We start from the raw sequence: 22,596 nt of genomic DNA, 5'->3' as shown, positions 1-22,596 counted from the left end.
TGAATTGGGCCAGCCACCCCAAGACAGCTGGATTTGGGTAGTTACAGGGCCAGCTTCCCAATTTCCTCTTTGTGCTAATTCTCTGTTTTTCTGGGGTGCCTAAGACCCAAGCTGGATGCTTTCAAACCTCATAGCTGCCCATAACTCCCAGAAGACCTTGTTGAGCCTATTCAATAGCAGGAAACCAAGAGTCAAGTGGAGGCTGCCCCTGCCCAAGATGCCGTAGCCAGGACTGGGTAGCACCAGGCCTGGGTCATCTGAGCTGAGTCCTCACTGTACCTTGTCACAAATTCAGGAGCCTCCTGTGTGGCGTTTGTGTAACATGCACAGCTACAGTGGGGACCAGAGCAGCTAGTTTGTACAGGTTCCATCATAAGTGGCAGAGAAGCTGGAGCGTGGCTCTGTGGCACAACCAATGTGACCTGTGAGGACGGTAGCATCCGAACTGTAGTCCGTTGATCCCCAGAGATGGTAGGCTCAGGCCCAACCCCTACCCAATAGGAAACAGAAGGATTTTCTGCCTGTAGCCTCGGGGTTGTCATCATTTGGATGCTGAGACGGTTAGGATCAGGACCGCAGAGCCTGAGCAGGGAGAAAGGAATCCCGGGTGTATTGTCCATCTGGGGCTGCAGACTCTGCACCTCCACCCCACACTGTGCCCCATAGGTTAGGGTTATTGGTTACCTGCCTCTCCCCAGGGCTGAGGACTCTCAGGGGACCTAGGACCCCTAGCCTTAGTCCAGCCTTCCTCCCTGCCCACAGGTTGTCTCAACTGCAGCAAAGTGTCTGAGCTGACAGAGAGGCTGAAGGCGCTGGAGGCCAAGGTGGGTGAGCAGCCCCCACTCTTGCCCTGAGCCCCCTCCTTCCTGTAATCCTCCTCCATGCCCATCCTTTGAACTTCTACTCTCAGGGCAACTCATGGGTCAGTCAGACTGCTTTCCGGCAGCATGGCCCAGCCTGCTCTTGGTGTCCATCCAGGTCCCTGACCTCTGCTCCTCAGGTGTCTTCCCCGTGAAGCTGATGCACAGTCCTATAGCCTGGTGCACCATCCCTTCACGAGGCCCTAAAGCCCCCTCCCATGAGACCCAGTCTCAGTGAGGTAAGCCATGACATATCCCCAGAGCAATGACAGTCCCTGCCTGCCTCCTCCCTTTGTCCTTTATCCTGCCCATCCATACCATCTTCCAGCTTGAAAACGAAATTGCCCATTACACATCCCAAGTTATCTCAAGGGAAAAAGGGTTTTGAAATTATAAAATCTGACAATATACAGGATTCTGAATGTAGAGTCAGAAAAACCTCAGAAATCCAGAAAACCAATTACAGAGACCACCTGTGCCTCAGAGAGGAAACGGGCAACTTTTGAGGCAAGATCTCACCGTGTAACCCAGGCTGGCCTGAAACTCACTCTATAGACCAGACTGTGCCTAACTCAGAGACCACCTATCTTTTTAAAGCCTTTTATTGTACGTGGAAGGGCTCTCCCCATCTAACACGTGGGTCTGAGGAATCAAATTCAGTGACAGATCTCTGCCCACTGAGTCATCTCACTGCCCCCTCTGTTTTTTGAGAGGGCCTCATGTATCCCAGACTGGCTTCAAACTGGCTGCGTAGCTGAGAATGACTTTCTACCTGTGCCCACTTCTTGCTAGGATTACCGTGTAGACCACCACATCTGCTTTCTGGGGTGCTAGGATCAAGCCCAGGTCTTCTTGCGTGCTAGGCAAGTGCTTCATCAACTGAGCTACAAAACCATCCTTTTTCTTTACTCTTCTTCTTAAGTGGTGTATGTCTGTGTTGTCCAGGCTGCTCTTGAACTCTAGATCCTCCTGGTTCCACCTCCTGAGTAACTGGGATTACAGCCATGAGCTGTCACCTTTTTTTAAAAAATGTTTATTTATTTGTGTTTGGTGGCACGCAAGTGGTATGTTGTGTGTGGAGGTTAAAGGACAATCTAGTGTGCTTCTGTTTTACTGTGTGGGTTCCAGGAATTGAACTCAGGTTGTTAGTCTTGCCTGTAGAAGCTTTGGCCTGCTGGCCCATCTCTAACTGGCTCTTCTCTCTTAATCTTTTTTCCTCCAGGTTTTCTGAGCATGCGTGGATCGACACTGTCTCTTTGCTCTGTTAGTCCCTCCTCTGGGAACTTGTCCTGATCACATGTAACAAAGTTTAGTAAAGTGTTAACTGTCAGAGGGAAATCTGGAAGCCAGATCCCTGAAGGAGTGGTTACATAATTACAAACCATCTGCTGTGAAGACAGACCACAGTCGGTGGCCATAGTTCCTTTTCCTGACCATTGGTCAGGAGCTGCGAGTACTTGCAGAATCTTCATCCTTGGCCCTGTGTGGGTGTGGGTGTCAGACTCCTCCAGTTTTCCCTGCAAAATCTCAGTGGCATAGTATTTTTTTGGTATATAGGAGGCAGTGTGTTCAATCTTTAGCATATACACACATGCGCACACACACACATATACACACATGCACACACACATATACACACATGCACACACACACACACATATACACACACACACACATACTCACACACACATATACACACATACACACACTCACACACTCTGACACACATAGACACACTCACACACTTTGATACACATAGACATACACACATATACACACATACGCACACTCGACACACACGTACACAGACACACACACACATATAGATACACAGACAGTCAAACTCACACAGACACACACACACACAGATGCACAGACACACATTACATAGACACACACCCTCACATAGACACACTCGCAAACACAATAGAAATACACACACACTGTTTCTCCCATCCCGCCCCACCCCAGTGGAACTTTGCCAGCAGCAGCATGCAATTGTGGCCAGCAGATCCCATGATCACAGAGCTCACTTGGGTGGCAGCGGCAGTGCGAAATGGCTAACTGTTCCATGGTGCAAATTATGAATTGTCTGACTTGAAAAAGTCACTTCTGATGACATCTGAGCCCCTGTAAGCTCAGATCTCCACTCACAGCTGGATTCTGCTGACTCCTTAGGCCTCTGGACCTCCAGGGCCAAAGCCTCCTGGCTGGACTGTCCTCAGTGAGCTCCTGGTGTCCGCCCCACCTCTGTCTTCCTCTTCCTGCACAGGTGGCGGTGCTGAGTGTGACAGAGCAGACAGTGCCCTCAGTCCCAGCCACCCCTGAGGACTCTGCCCTGCTCTGGGGCTCCCCGGCTGCCCGGGGCAGCCCTGGAGATGGAAGCCTGCAGGGTAAGGGATACAGCAGGGTACATACCTCCATGTGATTCTGTAGTTAGAAGAAATGCCCCACCCGATCCCTCAGGGGAGGCCTCGGTCTTCCCAGCTCTTGAGTGGACTTGACTGGAGGCACCTAGGAATGCAGCAGTTCTAGTTCAGGGAGGGGACTCTGGGGTCTTCCCTCCCAAGCCCAGCAGGGATGCTATCCCCTGCCTAATCCCTCACTCAGGGCTTGCTAGGAGCTAGTGGGAATGTAGGGAGGTGCACGGCTACCTCAAGAGAGTAGGGGCCAAGGGACCAGGACAGAGAGGGGGTCAAATGTAACCCACAGAGACTAAGGGCATGTTCTTTCCTCTGCAGATAGACTTGATTCTTGGGGGCTTCCTGGGCCCACAGGCCCCAAGGGAGGCACCGACAGCCAGAGCCCAGTGAGGATTAGAGGCCCGCCAGGTGAGTGCACCCTGAGCGCCTCCTTTGTCATTACCTTGTTTGGTTGGTTTGGTTTGGTTGAGACAGGGTCTCACTGTGTAGCCTTGGCTGGCCTGGAGCTTGCTGTGTAGAGCAGGCTGACCTTGAACTCAGATCTGCCTTTCTCAGCTTCCCAAATGGTAGGATTAAAGGTGTGCATCCCCCGTCTGAGCCCCACCCCGGAGCCCCAAGCTGGCTCTCTCCAGCTTCTGTAGGGATCCCTCCTGCCTACAGACTCAGAGGCTGCCTTCCCCAAATTAGCACAGTCGAGGTGGACAGGCCTCTGCCACACGCCTGGCCCTCAGCTCACCAGCCCTCCTGTGTTCCTGTTCATGCCTGGGCTATGAAACATCTCGATCAACATATACTTCTTTCAGCCGACCCTGAGCTAGGCACTGGGTGGAGTGAAGCTAGTCTACTTCCATGATGGCGGATAGCTAGGCAGGCAAGGAACACCAGTGCCTAACCCCTCTAACCAGGGTTTTGTGGAGGAACTGGGAGGTCTGGGAACCTGTAGACAGAAGCCAGAACATCATGGTAGAGATGGTGGTCACGATGCTGTGTTCTTTCCTGTCACAAATGGCCAGGAGGACAGACCTGTGCACTTCAGAGCTTTTGTATCCACTGTCCCAGACATCCTTGTCCCTACCTCTCGTGTGCCCACTAGTCCCTGTTCTTACTGCAGGCCCACAGGGACCCCCAGGACGCCCTGGCCAAACAGGAGCTGCAGGCACCCCTGGAAAGATGGGACCTCCAGGGCCTCCAGGTCCACCTGGACCCCCAGGGCCTCCAGCCCCTGTAGGGCCACCCTATGGCCAGGTCTCTCTGCATGGTAAGTCCCCCTGGAATCCCAGTGGTCTGAGGTGGGGCGAATTAAGCCATCTGTCAGGTGTTAGGTGTGTGCCTAGCTTGTCCAGTTGTCACCCAGCTGTTCGGCAGGTGCTGCTCCTCTCCCTCCACTCACAGAGGAAGGGCCCTGAGGCTGGAGAGGAAGGTCATGTGCCACACATGGGGAGGGGGAGTGGCTTCAGACCCACCTGGCATTAGGCCCCTCCCCAAGCCTCAGAGGGGGCTGCAATCCAGCCCTCGGAGTGCTGGGAAGCTCATGGCTTAACCTCAAGACAGCTCAGAGCTCCCAAGGCCACAGCCCTGACCCTGTTGCTTAGGGTGGCTCCAGTTCCATCTCCCAGCTAAGCAGCAGAGCGGATCCTAGGCCTCTCCCTCAGGAAGCCTGACCCAGCCTACCCACATGCTGCTAGAGTTTCCACCCCATCTGATTCTGACATTTGATGAATAACTGGGCCCTTCTCCTTCATTCATTCTCTCATTACATCATTTATTCCAACATCATCATTTTTTTAAATTTTATTTTATTTTAATTTTGCTCCAAACCTCATTGTCCTTGTTCCTATTATGCGGACGGCAGCAGTGCCAGTCTCTCGGGCCCCACGAAACCCAGTGCAGACAAGCCTGAGACTTGTAGGCAGTTGGTAAAGGCAGCTTTCACTATTATCCCTCTCAGAGGGTGACAGACCAGGGTCAGCCAAGGAGGGAGCCTTTCTGGATGTAGCCAGCTAGACTGTGGCAGAGGTAAAACGCACGCAGCTCTCTCTTCTTCTCTGTACCTGGCACCGCGCGTGCTGGTGGCCCTGTCTGTGTGCCAGGCTGTTCTGTAGGACCTTCAGGTGATGCCCGACTGCTCGCCTCCCCCAGCTTGACACACTCACTGTCTGTCCCTCCCAGGGGATCCACTGCTGTCTAATACCTTCACTGAGATGGGCAGCCACTGGCCCCAAGGACCCACTGGGCCCCCAGGTCCTCCAGGCCCCCCAGGGCCCATGGGTAAGTTGAGTCCAGGTGGGGGATGGTAGGAAGCAACCATGGGGGGCGGGGGAGGAGGGACTGGGCTATTCGGAGACAGTTGATGGGGAACTTCTTAGCCTGTGGTCCTCTCTGTTCCTGAAGACGTTGTGTTTTATTCAGGTCCTCCTGGACTTCCTGGCCCCATGGGTGCCCCTGGGAGTCCTGGACACATGGTAAGTCATTATCCAAGTTCTTCCACCCATGTATAACTCTATTCACTCATCTGCTCAGCCATGCGTTGAGTCAGTACTTTGATATGCAAAGTACTCCCCATAAATCTTCTCAACTCAGTTCACCCAACAAGAGGCCAAGTAAAGGGAAGGCTCTCCAGGCTGCAGCCAGCACACAGGGTGAGGACATCTGACTCCAGACCTCTTTAACAGGCTGACCTGCATGCTGTGTGCTGGGCAGATGGCGATGCCCGGCCCACGCTGAGCCTCCCTCGCCATTTCCCCAGTGGGCCCCCATCCCCTGTCCACCCTGTCCTGCCTACTGCAGCACAAGGCTGAGCCTCTGTCTTGTTGTTCAGGGAATCCCAGGCCCTTCTGGACCCAAAGGAACCTCTGGCCACCCAGGAGAGAAGGGAGAGAGAGTGAGTGAACACGTGGGGGATTCTGGGGAGTCCTGGGATGCTAGATAACAGCTCTCACCAGCTGACTCAATTCTTTTTCCCTTCTCTGATACAGGGACTGCCTGGGGAACCTGGCCCCCAGGGTTTGATGGGGGTTCCGGTAAGTGATGCAGTGCTCTCCCATGCCCACCCCTCCAAGACCCCAGCAGCCTGGGTTCCTGAACTTGGAACACCTGGCCCTTCATGTGTGATTCAGGGATGTGTGATTCCCTTCTGGCATTGCTCCCCATTGCTGGGAGCCATTGTCCATCCCTTTCCGTCAGTCTGTCTGCCTGTGGCTCTGCATCTGTTTCTTTCTGCCTCTTGGACTCTGTATTTTTTTTTCATTCTCCATCTCTGAATGTAGAATTGCCTGTTTCTCTCTCTAGTATAGCCAACTTTGGCTCCGTGTGTTTTGAGTCTTTGTTACTAAGCAGGTACATGTTTAGGATTTCAGTGTTGCCTTTGCCTCTGTGGAATTAATATTTCTATCTCTAGAATACTCACCTTGGACTTTGTGTTGCTTGCTATTGAGGGAACCACACCAGCAAAGCGATGCGCTATCTATGCGTGTTGGTGCCCGTGTATTAATCTGCATCTCTCATCCGTAACATGAGCCTTGCATTTTTCAGAGTCTGCTCTTCAGTTCATTGATATTTTCATTTATCTGCCTAAATGTCAGCAGCTTTCTGTGTGATGCAGCCGCCTGCAGTTGGTGTCTGTTTATCCAGCCTTTTCCAGTCGCTTTTCTTGACTTTGGCAGTTAGTCACCGCTCTGCTCCTGAGTGCCCACTAACAGCTTTTTTTTGGGGGGGGGGGTTTCGAGACAGGGTTTCTATATATAGCCCTGGCTGTCCTGGAACTCACTCTCTAGACCAGACTGGCCTTGAACTCAGAAATCCACCTGCCTCTGCCTCCCAAGTGCTGGGACTAAAGGTGTGTGCCACCACGCCCGGATCACTAACAGCTTTTTAGAAATTCCTGTTCATGTTGGGTTTTCACAGTTGCTAAGGACAACATTGTCCTTCCCTCCTCACGTTCTTACATGAGTTAACAGGACGCTTCATGTGCTGTAGCAACTGTGAGTGCATGCCGTGAGCTTGTGTACGTGTTAAATGTGTGATGTCCGTTCTTATCCTCTTATGCTATCACTGCTGTGTTATAAGCCCCACAGCACTTTTCTGAGAGTGCTGAGAATTGAGCCCAGGGCATTGGGCAGCATGCATTGGCAAGAGATCTATTATCAAGCTACATCCTCAGGTCAGTACCACCATCACCATCACCACCACTACCACCACCATCATCACTACCATATCATTGTCATCTCTTAAAGTTAGTTGGCTTTAAAAAAAAAAGATACAAATTTAAACACTGCACATTCTGTAACTGTGGCTTGAAAAGGTGTGGTTTGAACCAGGTTTGAGCACGACTTTAATTCCAGCACTCGGGAGGCAGAGGCAGGTGAAGTTCTGAGTTCAAGGCCAGCCTGGTCTACAGAGTGAGTTCTAGGACAGCCAGGGCTACCCAAAGAAACACTTGTTTGGGAAGGAAGAAAAAGAAAGAGAGAGAAAGAGAGAGAGAGAGAGAGAGAGAGGGGAGGGAGGGAGAGGGAGGGAGGGAGGGAGGAAGAAAAAAGAGAGAGGAGGGGGCTGGTGAGATGGCTCAGTGGGTAAGAGCACCCGACTGCTCTTCCAAAGGTCTGGAGTTCAAATCCCAGCAACCACATGGTGGCTCAAAACCATCCTAACGAGATCTGACTCCCTCTTCTGGAGTGTCTGAAGACAGCTACAGTGTACTTACATATAATAAATAAATAAATCTTTAAAAAAGAGAGAGAGAGAGGAAATAAACAAAGAAAAAACTATAGTTTAAAAATAAAATAGAGACTGATAGACAGACAGACAGACAGACACCCTCTACTCCATATTGACCATGTGCCAATTTTTTAAAATCATGATTTGTTTTTTTCTGGTTACTGGGGATCAAATCCAGAGCCTCGTACATGTTAAACAAAGACTCTTGCCAGTGAGCTACATCTCTAGCCATCTTTTTTATTAAGATTTATTTTTGTGTATATGTGTGTGAGTGTATATCATGTGTATGTAGGGGGAGGGGAGCTTGGAGGCCAGAAGAGGATGTCATATGTCCTGGAGATGGGGACTTAGAACTGAGCTGGGGTCCAGAATAGCAAGTCTCTCCAGCCCCTCCCACAGGACCTGACTAAAGTGCTTAGGCAGCTCACACTGCTCATACCTTCCTGCTTCAGCTGCTTGAGCAGCAGGGGTTATACACCTGTGCCACCAGGCCCAGGCCTTTTGTTTGTTTGTTTCTTCTTTGTTTTGTTTTAAGATAGGGTTTCTTTTTGTAGCCCTGGCTGTCCTGGAACTGTAGACCAGGCTGGCCTCCAACTCACAGAGATTGCCCTGCCTCTGCCTGCAGTGTTCTGGGATTAAAGGTGTGCACCACCACTGTGCAGAATGCTTCCCTTTTCGTGGGCATAGTTAACAGCGTCTAAAATGACATGGTGGCTCATGCCTGTAATTCCAGGACTTGGCAGGTTGAGGATGGAGAATCGCTTCGCATTTAGGCCAGCCTGAGTAAGTTAGAAAATGAGTGATCAGCCCCGGGCTACGGAGTGTGAGCCTGCATCAAAAGGCAGAACAAGTAAATAAAAATACAGTGAATTTTAAAAAATTGTCAGCACTTAACAGAGCTGCCATTCCAGGCATGTGCCACCACCACCAGCTGAGACCCAGGTCTTAGCATCAGTTCTCAGGCTGTACAGCAGCAACCGTACAGAGTCTTTGCATTAATATTATAAAGAATCTGGAGGCTGATGGACGCTTCTCTATACACTACAAGTTATATACAAAGAATAAGCCTTTTATGGAGGGATTTGAACCCCCGTGGATTTCGGTTTTCACAGGACAATGAATTCCACACGAATACAGAGGGATAACTGTAGCCTTTTAAATTTGCTCATGTGTATATCATTTCAATACTATACATTTCTGAAGATCCAGATTTCTATCTTTCCTGGCTAATGCTCTGTGGCTGTGATTGCATCATAACAAAAAACAGCCCGGGAAAGGAGAGGTCTGTTTGCCTTAGAGGTTCCAGTCCATCCCTCAGGAATGCAGAGACCATAGAGAACTAGGACTCACTGGGTTGGTTTCTCCAGGACATGTTCATGCTCATACCAGCTTTCTTATACATCCCAGAGCAGCTGCTTAGGGGTTGCTCCACCCACTGTGGACTGGGCCCTCCTATATCAATCAGTAATCAAACTATTCCCCCTGCCCCGCCCCAGACATGCCACAGGCCAATCTGATAGAGGCAGTTCCTCGGCTGAGGGTCTGTCTTCCCAGATGCTTCTAAGAGTGTGTCACGTTGACAATGAAAACTAACTAGTATACTCTCTGATATTATTTCTTTTTAGCCTAAAGAGCATCCTTTAGCTCTTCCCATAGTACAAGTCTCATAGATTATTTGAAACTGTGTTTAGGGGATGGTTGTGCTGAGCAGAGTTAGAGCTCTTGTCTAGCATCTGTGAGACCCTAAGTCTAATTCACAGCTTTGTAATCAAGCAAGCAAGCAGGCAGGCAGGCAGCAGGCAAGCAAGCAAGCAGGCAGGCAGCAGGCAAGCAAGCAAGCAAGCAAACAAACAAGCAAGCAGGCAGGCAGCAGGCAAGCAAGCAAGCAAGCAAACAAACAAACAAGCAAGCGAGCAGGCAGGCAGCAGGCAGGCAGGCAAGCAGGCAGCAGGCAAACGCATTCCCAACACATGAGAGGCTATGAGGCAGAAGGTTCAAGAGTTTGAGACCAGACTGGGGAAGTGTCTTGGCAGTTAAGAACACTTGCTGTCCCTTCTTTCTAGTCTCCATGGGCGCTGCATGTATATTAATATAAATTAACATTCATTAGCATAAAATAAGAATTTTTTTTAACCAATCAATCAGTAGTAAGATACTTTACAGGGTCTCACTATGTACCTCTGGCTGTCCTGGAGCTCACTAGATAGACCAGGCTGCCCTCGAACTTACAGAGATCTGCCTGTCTCTGCCTCCCCAAGTACTGGCATTAAAGGTGTGCACCATTATGCCTGGCTAAGATACTCTATTATAGCTTAGTTGTTTAAAGATATTTTGCTAAATATAAAAGTGTATGTTGGCAACTTTATCATCTTGTCCTACTTTAAAGATATTGCTTTATGACCTTCTTATATAGATTCTCATGAGAAATAAATTGTCACTATCCCCCACCCCCATTCCTGTATGTGTGTGTGTGTGTGTTGCTTTTAAGATGTTCTCCATAGCCTTAGTCAATAGCTCATGGCTGTGATGTGGCTAGGTATGATACTCTCTGTGGCTAATCTGCTTTGGGTTCACTGAGATTCCTGAATATGTAAAGTTTATTCTCACTCATCATTTCTACTGACCATCTGTAAATAGGCACAGGAGCGATGTACAGGGGGAATTTTATGGAAGTCTCTTCGACCTTCACAGGCAGAGGGATGCCTCACAGGAGACACACACACAATCACACACACATGCACACACACACACACACACACACACACACACACACACACACGGGAATAAACACCTATAATCCCTGCACTTAGGGGAGTTGTGGAGGCAGGAGGATCAAAAGTTCACGATCATTCCCAGCTTCACAGTGATTTCAGCATGGGATCCTGAAGACCCTGCTGAAAAGATCAGAGAAGCCACCAAAGTGTCTTGCAAAGTAGCTGTACCACGCTGCCTTCTGTCTTGTTCTATTGCTGTGGAGAGATACAATGACCAGGACGATTTAGAAGAGAGAGCATTTAATTGAGGACTTGCTTACAGTTTCAGAGAGTTAATCATTGTCATTGCGGTGGGGAGCATAGTGGCAGGCAGGCATGGTGCTGGAGCAGTCGCTGCGAGCTTTACATCATGATCCACAGGCAACAGGCAGAGAGAGACACTAGGCCTACTGTGGGCTTCTGAAACCTCAGAGCCCACCCCAGTGACACGCCTCCTACAACAAGACCACGTCTGCTCCAAAACAGCCACACCTCCAGTCCTTCCCAAACAGTTCCCCTAACTAGTGACCCTATAGGGTCATTCTCACTCAAACCATACAAAGTCCTCACAACATGGGAGAGTTTCATCTTCCCCCATCCTCACCTCCACTTGGTATTGTCATTGGATGTTTTGGCCATCCTAATAGGTGTGCAATACTGTTTCATTGGGAAGCTGTTTTGTTGGTGGTGGTTTTGGTTTTGGTCCAGGCTGTCCTCAAACTCAAGCGATTGTCCTGAGTGCTGGGATTACCTGGCCTGGATGTTTGCTGTGATGATCTCCCTGCTATTTTGCAGTTTTGCAGTTCCCGGATGATACTGACTTTCATGCGTTCATGTGTTCCTTTGCCTTCGTTCATTGTGCCATTCAGGCCTTTAATTATTTTATTTTGTTGCTGCTGCTGCTTTTTTGAGACAGGGTCTTCCCATGTAGCCCTAGATGCCAAGGTTGCACAGGCCAGACTAGTTCTTAACTAACAGAGACATTGCCACCTTTGCATCCCAAGTGCTTGAGACTAAAGCCATGTGCCACCACTCTGGGCAATAGTAATATACATATATTACATATTTTAATTTCGAATTCCAGCTGCTCACTGCTGGCTTTTATGAGCTTCTATGTATTAATGTATCTTCTTGCTGTAATAATTTATTAATTCCAGGAACATTTTTGTTAGTTGAGGCTGGTCTTCACTACTTTGTGGGTTCTTTTCCTGTCTCCTAACAATATCTTCTCTGGCTCAGTGGTCTTCTCGTCTCACCCTGCAGGCCCAGTTCTCTTCCAGCCATCTTCTCTTCCTAACCATCCGGTCTCTACTCCATCTCTTTCTGCACCAGCTGCCTTCTCTTTTCCAACCCTGTCAATCTCATTTCTCAGCCTGTGCTGGGTTTTCTATATCCCCTTCTGTTCCCAGAGAAGGTAGGTCATAGGGTCAAGCAGTTCTAAGAATTTCCAAAGGCCAGTTGCTAGCAACTAGGGATTCTTTAAACAATAAAAAAAAAAAAAAACCAAGATAAATCAGCCGGGCAGTGGTGGCGCACGCCTTTAATCCCATCACTTGGGAGGCAGAGGCAGGAGAATTTCTGAGTTCGAGGCCAGCCTGGTCTACAAAGTGAGTTCCAGGTCAGCCAGGGCTACACAGAGAAACCCTGTCTTGAAAAACCAAAAAAAAAAAAATCACATTACAGTTATTTCAAGATTTTCTACATAGATAAATCAAGTTGTGTGCAAAATAGTTGTTTGCCAAATCCATATACTTTGTATTTCTTCTTGTTTTTGTTTTTTGTAAAGATTTATTTATTATATATAAGTACACTGTAGCTGTCTTCAGACACACCAGAAGAGGGCATCAGATCTCGTTACGGGTGGTTGTGAGCCACCATGTGGTTGCTGGGATTTGAACTCAGGACCTTCAGAAGAGCAGTCAGTGCTCTTAACCATTAAGCCATCTCTCCAGTCCCTATTTCTTCTTGTTTTAATGTATTGGCTAGGACTCCCAGTAAGTGCTGTGTTGAAAAACAATGGTAAGAAGGGTCATTCTTCTTTTCTTCTTCTTTTCTCCTCCTCCTCCTCCTCCTCCTCCTCCTCCTCCTCCTCCTCCTCCTCCTCCTCCTTCTTCTCTTCTTCTTCTGCTTCTCTCTCTCTCTTCTTTCTCTCTTTCTTTCTCTCTTTCTTTCTATCTTTCTTTTTATTTTGAGACAGGATCTCTCTGTGTAGCCTTGGAAGTTCTAGAACTTGCTATGTAGACCAAGTTAACCCTCAAACCACAGAAATCCACCTGGATATCTTTTTTCTTTGATCCCAGCACTCAGAGGCAGAGACAGAGGCAGGCAGAGCTCTGCAGTCTCATATAAACTGTTAGGGCCCTGGGCTGGCGGTCAGTGGTAGAGCTCAGGCTGCAGCATGCCTGGGTGCTTGGATTAACGTAACCGCCGGCTTTTCCACCCACGCCTAGTTCTTAAGCTAGGCTGGCTCAATTATCCTATTGATCCCATTCTATGTTTGCCACCTGACTGGTTACCTCAGTTAAGCTCCATGTGTCTAATTTCCTCAGAGTTGGGGTGGTGAATCTTCCTGCCTGAGTATTTCCCAGTTCCTCTCCCTCCCCCTCCCCCCTCTTGCCCTGTACCCCCTGCCCCCTTGCTGGATATCCCACCTTCTAATTCTGCCTCAGCTTATTGGCCACCAGATTTTGTTGTTTTTGTTTTCTGGACAGGTTATTATTCCTGTACAGATGAGAATATCCCTACAGGCCATATTCCCAGCAATCTGAACCCGAAGCCTTTTGTTTTAAATGGTTATTATCAATTTCATTTCTTTTTTTTTTTTCCTTTTAGTTTTGGTAGTTGGGGGATTTGAGACAGGGTTTCTCTGTATAACTGTGGCTGTCCTGGAACTCACTGTAGACCAGGCTGGCCTCAAACTCAGAGATCTGCCTGCCTCTGCCTCCTGAGCGCTGAGATTAAAGGTGTGTGCCACCACCACTGGGCTTCAGTTTAATTTCTTCAATAGATATTTATCTGTTCAGCTTGTGCTCCCCACTCCTCCTCCTCCTGTTCTATTTTGAGACAAAGTTCCGTATCATCCGAAGCCCAGGCTGTACTTGAACACGGTCCTCCTGCCTCTCCCTCTCCAGTGCTGGAGTGCAGGTGTGCACCGCTGTGCCCAGCTGTAAGTTAGGACTCCTGCTTGTTTTGTTGTTGCTGCTGTTGCTTGTTTTGCATTTTCCTTCTGAGGCATTGGGAATTGAACACACGGCCTCCTGTGTACCGGACAAGTGCTGAGGCCTTGAGCCACTGAGCCATACCCCAGCCATCAGACTGTCTCTTTATGTTTAGTCTTGTCATCCTGTGTCTTTAGAAGTTGATCCACTTCAGTTGGGCAGTGGTGGCACACACCTCTGATCCCAGCAGTCAGGAGGCAGAGGCAGGTGCATCTCTATGAGTTCCAGGCCAGCCTGGTCTACATCTACATAGTGAGTTCCAAGACAGCCAGGGCTACACCGAAAAACCCTGTTTCAAACCAAACCAAATCAAACCAAACCAAACCATGAGAGAGAGAGAGAGAGAGAGAGAGAGAGAGAGAGAGAGAGAGAGAGAGAGAGATTGGTCCATTTTGTTATGCCCATAAAATGTATGGGCATGGTGTTGTTCATAATGTTTGTTTATGATCCTTTTTTTAAAAATATTTTTCGATTTATGTATCTGAGTATATTGTAACCGTCTTCAGACACACCAGAAGAGGGCATCAGATCCCATTACAGGTGGTTGTGAGCCACCATGTGGTTGCTGGGATTTGAACTCAGGACCTCTGGAAGAGCAGTCAGTGCTCTTAACCGTCACCGAACCATCTCTCCAGCCCTGTGATCTTTTTCTATGTTCATAAGATCTCTAGAAATACCTATTTTTTGTTTCTGATAATAATTTCAATCATCCTTCTTTTATCTTGGCTTGACTAAAATCTTGGTGATTTTTATTGATCTTTTAAAAAACAAAACAAAAACCCGGTAGATTAAAAAAAGAATTATATAGCTTCTTGTTGGCTTTCTCAGTTTTTCCTTTTCTGCCTCACTGCTCTCTGACCACGTGCACTTGTCTGCTTGTTGAGACAGAGCTTGCTAGGTAGCCCCACTCTGTGGTCCACGATGACCTTGAGGTCTGGACCTTCCGGCCTCTACCTTCCAAGTGTGTGTGTGGGGGGGGGGGGGAGAATGTTAGAGGTGTGAGCCTATGCAGTCACCTGCGTGAATGTGGCTATTTCTTCTCTCTTGCTTACTCAGGCTCCATCTGTTCTGATGTCCCATGACCAGACCTTCAGTTATTTACTCTGGTCTCTCTTCTAATACCTACATCACTGCTGCCAGTTTCCCGTGAGCACTCCTTATGCTGTATTGCACAAATTTTGATAAGTTCTATTTCTACTTGATTCAAAATAGTTTTGCATTTCACTTTTGGTTCCCTCTCTGACCTGTGTCAAAGAGACTGGCTAGTCTCCTGATGTCCTAGTCTTTGCCAGGTATCTTTCTTGTATTTGCTTTCTTTCGTAGTTCTAGAAGATTGTCTGAGATCATGCCTCGTGTGCTTTCTCCTCGTGTGCTTGCTCTTTGGTGTTTGTTCAGGTGTGTTTTATGGCCCTGTCCCCTGCTCAGTGTGTCTGCTTCTGATGAAGGCAAGTCACAAACTTAGGGTCCTCAAGCCTCAGTCTCCTAGGGAGCAGGGACTGCAGCCCTGCACCACAAAGGTTTTTCTTTTTTTAATTAACTTGTGTGTGTATGGACGCTTTTTCCTGAATGCATATCTGTGCACCAACTTTCTGGTGCCTGTGGATGTTTGAAGAAAGCATCAGATCGCTTGGAACTGGCGTTATAGATGGTTGTGAGCCACCGTGTGGATTCTGGAAACTGAACCAGAGTCCTCTGCAGAGCAACCTTAATTGCCGAGCCATCTCTCTCAGTCCAGCGCCTCAGTTTGTAGTATGTGTATGTGCACATGCGTGGAGGTCAGAGGTCAGTATCAGGTACCTTCTATTACTCTCCATCTTATGCATCCACTCATTCATTTGCATTCATTCATTTTTGAGACAAGGTCTCTCACTGGACTCAGAGCTCACCTACTCAGCAAACCTCGGAGATTGTCCTATCTGCATTCCTAGATTTGCTGGTGCCATGGCCAGCCTCCTGTGAGGGTGCTGGAAGTCTGAACTCAGCAAGCACTTTACTGATCTATCTGGACTCTTACCTTGGTTTTTAGATTATTTATTCTATTTTATGCGAATGGGTGGTTTGTCTGCACACATGTATGCTCACCTCCCCAAGCTTCTATTTCTCCTAACAAAATGTACAATCTTTATCACATTTTATTCCTTTGTACATGTGCGCACACGAAATCTGTGGCAGAAGTGGAGGTCTGGGCACATCTTAAAATAATTGATCTGTCCTTCTATCATGTGGGTTCAGAGGATTAGACTCAAGTTTTCAGGTTAATGGCAAGTCCCTTTGCCTGCTGAACCATCTCACTGGGCCCTGTGCCTAAGGAAATTCTATTTTTAGGAATTCTATTTGATTTTTTGTTTGTTTGTTTGTTTTTGTTTTTTTCGAGACAGGGTTTCTCTGTGTAGCCCTGGCTGTCCTGGAACTCACTTTATAGACCAGGCTGGCCTCGAACTCAGAAATCCGCCTGCCTCTGCCTCCCAAAAGCTGGGATTAAAGGCATGCGCCACTACACCCGGTTTCCATTTGGTTTTTAAAAAACAATTTCCATGTCCCCTACCATTCTCCACTTTGTCTCATAGCATATCAATCCCAGGTGATTCTTTGTTTTGTTTGTTTGTTTCTTGAGACAGGATCTCACTGTATTGCTTAGATAGACCTGGAATTCTTATCTAGCTAACTTAGGCTGGCCTTGAATTCATAACAGGCAACCCATGTGCCTTGGCCTCCCCAAAGCTTGGGTTACAGGCATGCATCACTAGACGGTCTAGCCTGAATCATTCTGGTTTTAAAGATTTCTTTATTGTGTTATATATACAGTGTTCTGTAATTCATGTGTGCTTGCATGCCAGAAGAGGGCGTCGGATCCCATCACAGATGGCTGTGAGCCACCATGTGGTTGCTGGGAACTGAACTCAGGACCTCTGGAAGAGCAGGCAGTGCTCTTAACCACTGAGCCATCTCTCTAACCTCCCCCTCCCCCACTGATTCTTTTAAAACATTCTTTTAGGGAGCTGAAGAAATGGCTCAGTGGTTAAGTGCATAACTGCTCCCTCTGAGGACTTGAGTTCAGTTTCCAGTACCCATTTTAGATGGCTCACAGCCACCTGCAACCCCAGCTCTGGGGCCTCTATTGGAGTCTACACTCATGTGCTCATAGTCTTTAAAAAACAGCTTTTTAATCTTTAGGAAATGTTTAGGTTTTTTTATTTTATTTACTGTTATTGTGTATTTAGTGATGGGAGCATGTGTGAAAGACAGGGCACAGTTCAGCTCTCTCCTCCCACTGTGGGTTCCGGGACCCACTTGGCCAGGTTTGCTGAACCATCTCATGGTCCAGAATATCTGTCATAGATATTTTATTAATTTTTTACAGCTTCTTTTTATGCATATGAGTGTTTTGCCTGCATGTATGTCTGTGCACCACATGCAAGCCTGCTTGCTGCCTGCAGAGGTCGGAAGAGGGTGTCAGATTCCCTGAAACTGGAGTTACAGATGGTTGTGGTCTTCCATGTGGGTGCTGAGAATTGAACTTGGGTTCCCTGTGGGAGCATCCAGTGCTCTTAAGCACTGAGCCATCTCTCCAGCCCCGACATGGATGTTTAAATTCCTTGTCTCCTACTTACAACACCACGTTAGCTATGAGCGTTTCTGTTGACTGATCTTTCTCTTACGTGCTCATCTTGTATCTTGTTTTCTTCATACAGCTTTTTCTGAAATGCTTTATTGGATGGGAGGGGTGCAGTCTGAAGAGCTCCATTCTGTTATTTTCTTGAGGAGTGCTGAGGGCCCCAAGACAGCTACATTACAGATGGGTCACCCCATTCTTTCGGAAATTTACCTTTATTACAGAAAGTCCATTTTGGTTTTGTTCTTGGACCTAGGAAAACTCCATAACCCTGGCCTGTGTTCTTTCTGTTAAGGCCTGGCTTTCTGCAATTTCACGAGAAAGCACTGGGTATTTCCAAGCTCTCTGTGCTATGTGATAAGAAGTTCTTGAAATCTGTGCTCAGTCCTACCAACTGTTGTCCTGGGTTCCTTGTTGCTCTGCCCTCCCTCACGGACTGAACCCAGTGTTCAAGACAATTGCTCTACACCCAGGTTTCTGTTAGTCTTTCTCCCTAATACTGGCCCCCTCCTCTACCTCCTGCTCTCTGCCCTGCCCCTTCCCTTCCCTTCCCTTCCCTTCCCTTCCCTTCCCTTCCCTTCCCTTCCCTTCCCTTCCCTTCCCTTCCCTCCCCTCCCCTCCCCTCCCCTTCCCTTCCCTTCCTTACTTCTGTCTCTGACTTCTTTCAGGGAGAACCTGGCCCCAAAGGAGACCCTGGTGAGAAGAGCCACTGGGTAAGCTGCAGCCCTGCACCTGCCTCCCCCTGCATCCTCCTGCCCTCCCCTGCCTCCCCTGCCCTCCTCTGCCCTGGGTTCTCTGTAAAGAATTCTTTGACCAGTAGACCCTGGGATCAAGGGTGTCCTACTCACGTACTTATAAAAGCCCTGCTCCCACACCCTCCCAACACTCCCCTCCAGCAGACCCCACCCATGCTCTCCCTGTCTCTGTCTCTGCCTCTGTCTTCACCCACTTACCCTCTGTAGCCTCACCAGGCTGTTGGGTAGTTTAGGTGACCCAGCCAGACTGCTTCTCCACTTCCACGGTCCCTCCTGTCAAAGGTTTTGGCTTTGTCCTATTGACCACAGAAGGAAGGGAAATGTGAAGAAAGCATCTACCTAAAACAGAAAGGGACCTTAGGCAAGTCATGGGACAAAAAGGGGATGCACAAGGGATCCATGGGACAAAGGACTGGGGACCTAGAGATCAACAGACACACCGAGAATCCAGGAAGCTTGGGAAGGGAAACCTTGAAACCATCGTGTGTATGTTTGACATGGTTAATGAGGCCAAGAGACCTCACTCTGCTCTACCCAAAAGATCTATAATAGGTACCACCACATACTTCAAGGGTCCACTAGGGAAGCCTAGAAACTGTCATATGCAAAGAGAACCGAGAAACCGAGATAAAGTGATCTAGACACTGCCATACAAAGGAAGCAGTATGAATGTACAGTGGAAAGGGAGGCTTAGAAACTGTCACATGCAGAGCAGACACTGAGTAAATGGAAGGGGGACCTAGAAACCACATACTCAGAAATCTCAAGGTTTCAAGGACCTCACTGGGAACCTTCAAGATCAATAGAAGTAACTAACAAATGGAGTTGGGGCCTAGGAATCTACCCTACCTAAAGACAGAGAAGGAAGCCTAGAACATACCATGCCCTGAAGTCTCAGGTGCCCGCTCTTGGAAACCATTGTAACATGGAAAGCATTTGGCAGGCGGGCAGGTGGGTGTAAGCATCCTTCTAAGACAGCCAGCCTGGGTTCTCTTTAAAAGCTGGCATCATGGCTTCCCTCCTCCCTTCCTGAGCACCACTGGTGAGGGTGTGGCCAGCATTAGCTTCCAACCTTGTCTTGCCTGTTTGTGGTCCTGGAGTCAGTGATGGATACAGCCGTGGTCGTCCTCACCCTGCACGAGTCCACCTCTGTGTACCCCTTGACTTCTTGGGGCCCTGCTACCTCTCCCAGATGCTTGCTTCCCGACCCTCCATCCTCACCTGCCCACTCCCTGTGGTCCCTGGCCTCTGACAGTGTCAGTGTGGCCTCGGCTATGATCGACACTCTTGTGAGCAGCTCTCTGCCTCCTCTAGGCCCCTCACTCTCCCAGAGACCCGCGATGAGAAAACAGGTTGTTCACCCATCCCAGAAGGTATGGGGAAACCCAGGTCACTACAGAGCCAGGCTACACAGCTCCTATCCCTGCATGGGGAGCCTTGGCCTGCCCCAGGTCAGACCTTGAACCCAGGACTAGCTATGGGAGGGACCCCCAAGAGGTAGCAGGACCCCTACCTGTCCACCTTCTTCCTTTCATCACCTGCACTTCTACCCCTGCTTGCTGCCTGGGAGAAGGTTTGCTGGGCAGCAGATGCATGCGGCTTCCGGGCTGAGGGACCAGCTTTGTGAGAGGTAGGTAGGGATCCTGTTACGGTGGGAACATCCTGCTGAGACACGTCACCTACCAGCGCCCCCTAGAGGTAGCGCAGCTTTCAGAGCCGCTTGCCAAGTTTAGCTGTAGCCCAGCAGTGTCACCAGGTGGTCATAGTCGTGTACTGCAGGAGCTGAGTGACTGGCCTGAGTTACTCTACCTAGTTAGGAGGGAAGCAAGCCTTCATTCCTTATTTAGACAGGGAACACGAGGACCAGCTCTGAGGAGCAAACTGGTGGCACCAAAAATGAGACCCAAAGTGAAACATACTAAGACATCTAAATTCCCAGAGGAGCTAGAGAATCCATTACCGTTCCCTAAGCATCGCTCTGTATGCCAGGCTCAGGGCTTGGCAGTGCAGAGAGGCACTCTGCAGACACAGGCCCCAGGAGGAGTCACCATCGGGTAAAACACCATGGTCAGCAGCCACAGGACAAAAGGAACTTAGGTGTGGTCGGGGTGTCTGTGCCAATAGTGTGTTGCTGATGAAAGGGACCTAACCAGTCATGGGGTATTCAGACAGAAGTGAGGGTAGCAGGGGCCTGGGACATGTTCGGAGTAGCAAGTGCTTGGAGTGGCCGCTTGGCAGGCAAGAAGTGAGAGAGGATAGAGGCTCTCAGAATCTAGGGGTCCTCATTAAGGAATTCTAATATTGGTGGACCTGAAGTATCATTTAAGTACTGCTAAACTGGGAAACAGGAATGGTGGCTTAGACCCGGAATGCCAGCATTCAGATGCCTGAGGCGGAAGGATTGCTCCAAGTTCAAAGCAAACCTGGGCTTCATAGTGAGATACTGAAAGATCTCAAAAAAATTAAGAATTATTTTTTAAAAATTAAAGAATGTGAGGAATGGTATGGTCAGGGTTTTGTTCGCAAAGTATGTTTCTGAACACCAATTTGGAGAGTGAATTGGAGACAGAAAAGGACTCTGGAAGGCTGTGGGCATCCTGATCAAAGGCCAGGAGCCTTTAAGTGTGAGCACGGACCGGCAGCAAGGCTGACAGTGGTCAGTGGAGTCAGGGAACCTTGGGTACTGCCTTGGCTATGAAGGGAAGTAAAGAGGCAGACCCAGGGCTGTTGTGTAAACCTGTATCCCCAGCTGCTCAGGAGGCTGAGACAGAAAGATTACAGGTTCAAGGTCAGCCTGGACAAGTTAGTGAGATCTCATCAGAGAATATACTGGGAATGTATAATATTCTCACATTAAAAGTGAGGAGCTAGAGATAAACCTCAGAGGCTGAGACGCTGCTGGCCTGTGGGAGGCTCTAGCTCTACCACGATACCCAGGAGACACAATCAAAGAGACAGCGCAGCGGTTAGGATGCTCGCTGAGAGCCTGAACTTGGTTCCTATTAGTCACGTGGCAGCCAGCCCACAGTGATCTGTAAGTCTAGTCCCAAGAGCACTTCTGGCCTCAGTGGGCATTGCTCACACATGGTGCACAAATATACATGCAAGCACAGGTGCAATATTTATACACATAAGAATAAACAAAAATCTTAGCCAAGATCTGAGCAAGGGTCCTACATTGCAGTGTGTCGCACATCTGGTGTCTTAGCCTAGAGTGTTCTTCCTGCCCCCTCACTGGTGGTTTGTGAATGTCCTAGATCTGTCCCCCCTGCTTCTTCCCAAGGAGAGCATGCTAAACACTCTGAGCAGCACTTGCTGGGACCAGATGCCCTTTGATTGCCCTCGCTGGTCCATCATCCATGCTGGAAATGGCTTCCCAGTGGTTTTAAAGACTGACCTTTTAAAGTGTTTTAAGATTTATTTTTATTTGCGTGCATGTGTGTAAAAGTGTCTATCACATGTGTGTTGGTACCTAAAGAGACCAGGAGTTACAGGTGGCTGTGAGCTGTCCAAAGTGGGTACTGGGACCCTAACTTGGGCCCTTTGGAAGTGCAGCAAATGCTTTCAGCCATTTCTCCAGTCCGTAAACTATCTCTCCCCTCCCCTCCCCTCCCCTCCCCTCCCCTCCCCTCCCCTCCCCTCCTCTCCCCTCCCCTCCCTCCCCTTCTCTCTGTTATGCCTGTGTGTATACATGTGTGTGGTTGTGTGTGTGCATGTGTAGCATTCTCTACCCTATTCCCTTGTGATTGAATCTGAGAGTTCACACTTTCCAGCTAGGCTAGCAGCTAGCAAACCGCCTTTCTCTATGCCTGCCCAGTGCTGGGGTTACTGGCATCAGGTAGTTTTTGATTGTTTGTGTGTGTGTGTGTGTGTGTGTGTGTGTGTGTGTGTTTGTTTTTCAAGAGTGTCTCTATGTAGCCCTGAGTGTCTGAAAACTCTCTCTGTAGACCAGGCTGGCCTCAAAACCATAATCTGCCTGCCTCTGCCTCCCAAGTGCTGGGATTAAAGGTGTGCGCCACCAATGAGCTTGGGTGGCTTTTACATGAATTCTGAAGCTCCGAATTCAGGCTCCCCGTTTTCACTGACCAGGTGCTCTTCCCACTGAGCCACATTTCCAGTCCTGGGATCATCCATTTTCACAACCTGCTCCTATGACACCTGAAGAGGGATTACTTTAGCATGTGACCTCTAGTGAACCCCGTACCCCAGGCTGAAATGGCAGTTCAGTGGACCAAGAATAGCTCCATCTTTACTTATGATA

General features: G+C 48.8%; 1 protein-coding gene and 1 long non-coding RNA gene across 17 annotated transcripts in view; one reads left to right on the top strand and one right to left on the bottom strand.

Annotated features, from left to right (window-relative positions):
• Nucleotides 1-22,596, top strand: part of Emid1 (EMI domain containing 1) — a 46,058-nt gene that overhangs the window by 17,150 nt on the left and 6,312 nt on the right. For 11 of the 16 annotated variants that reach the window (NR_163830.1, XM_006514521.4, XM_030245552.1 and 8 more), the window contains 9 exons: nucleotides 763-824; nucleotides 3,133-3,253; nucleotides 3,602-3,691; nucleotides 4,395-4,541; nucleotides 5,453-5,551; nucleotides 5,693-5,745; nucleotides 6,102-6,164; nucleotides 6,259-6,303; nucleotides 18,249-18,293. Coding sequence is in view for 14 of the 16 variants with exons in the window: in XM_006514521.4 (XP_006514584.1) it covers nucleotides 763-824; nucleotides 3,133-3,253; nucleotides 3,602-3,691; nucleotides 4,395-4,541; nucleotides 5,453-5,551; nucleotides 5,693-5,745; nucleotides 6,102-6,164; nucleotides 6,259-6,303; nucleotides 18,249-18,293 (725 nt within the window). In the remaining 2 variants the exon portion in view is untranslated. Of the gene's footprint in view, nucleotides 1-762; nucleotides 825-1,000; nucleotides 1,100-3,132; nucleotides 3,254-3,601; nucleotides 3,692-4,394; nucleotides 4,542-5,452; nucleotides 5,552-5,692; nucleotides 5,746-6,101; nucleotides 6,165-6,258; nucleotides 6,304-18,248; nucleotides 18,294-19,649; nucleotides 21,756-22,596 lie in introns of those variants that run through there. The other 5 variants (NR_152138.2, XM_030245553.1, XM_011243663.3 and 2 more) reach the window with 5 other exon arrangements.
• Nucleotides 10,994-19,655, bottom strand: Gm46266. Its single transcript, XR_003949635.1, has 2 exons — nucleotides 18,534-19,655; nucleotides 10,994-12,750 (listed from the first exon to the last, which is right to left on the bottom strand). It is a non-coding gene; the product is annotated as a predicted gene, 46266 (long non-coding RNA).

This window comes from Mus musculus, chromosome 11 (genome assembly GCF_000001635.26).
Source record: "Mus musculus strain C57BL/6J chromosome 11, GRCm38.p6 C57BL/6J".
Lineage (NCBI taxonomy): Eukaryota > Metazoa > Chordata > Mammalia > Rodentia > Muridae > Mus > Mus musculus.
Note: the sequence above shows the minus strand (reverse complement) of the source record. Positions and strands in the feature narration are given on the sequence as shown.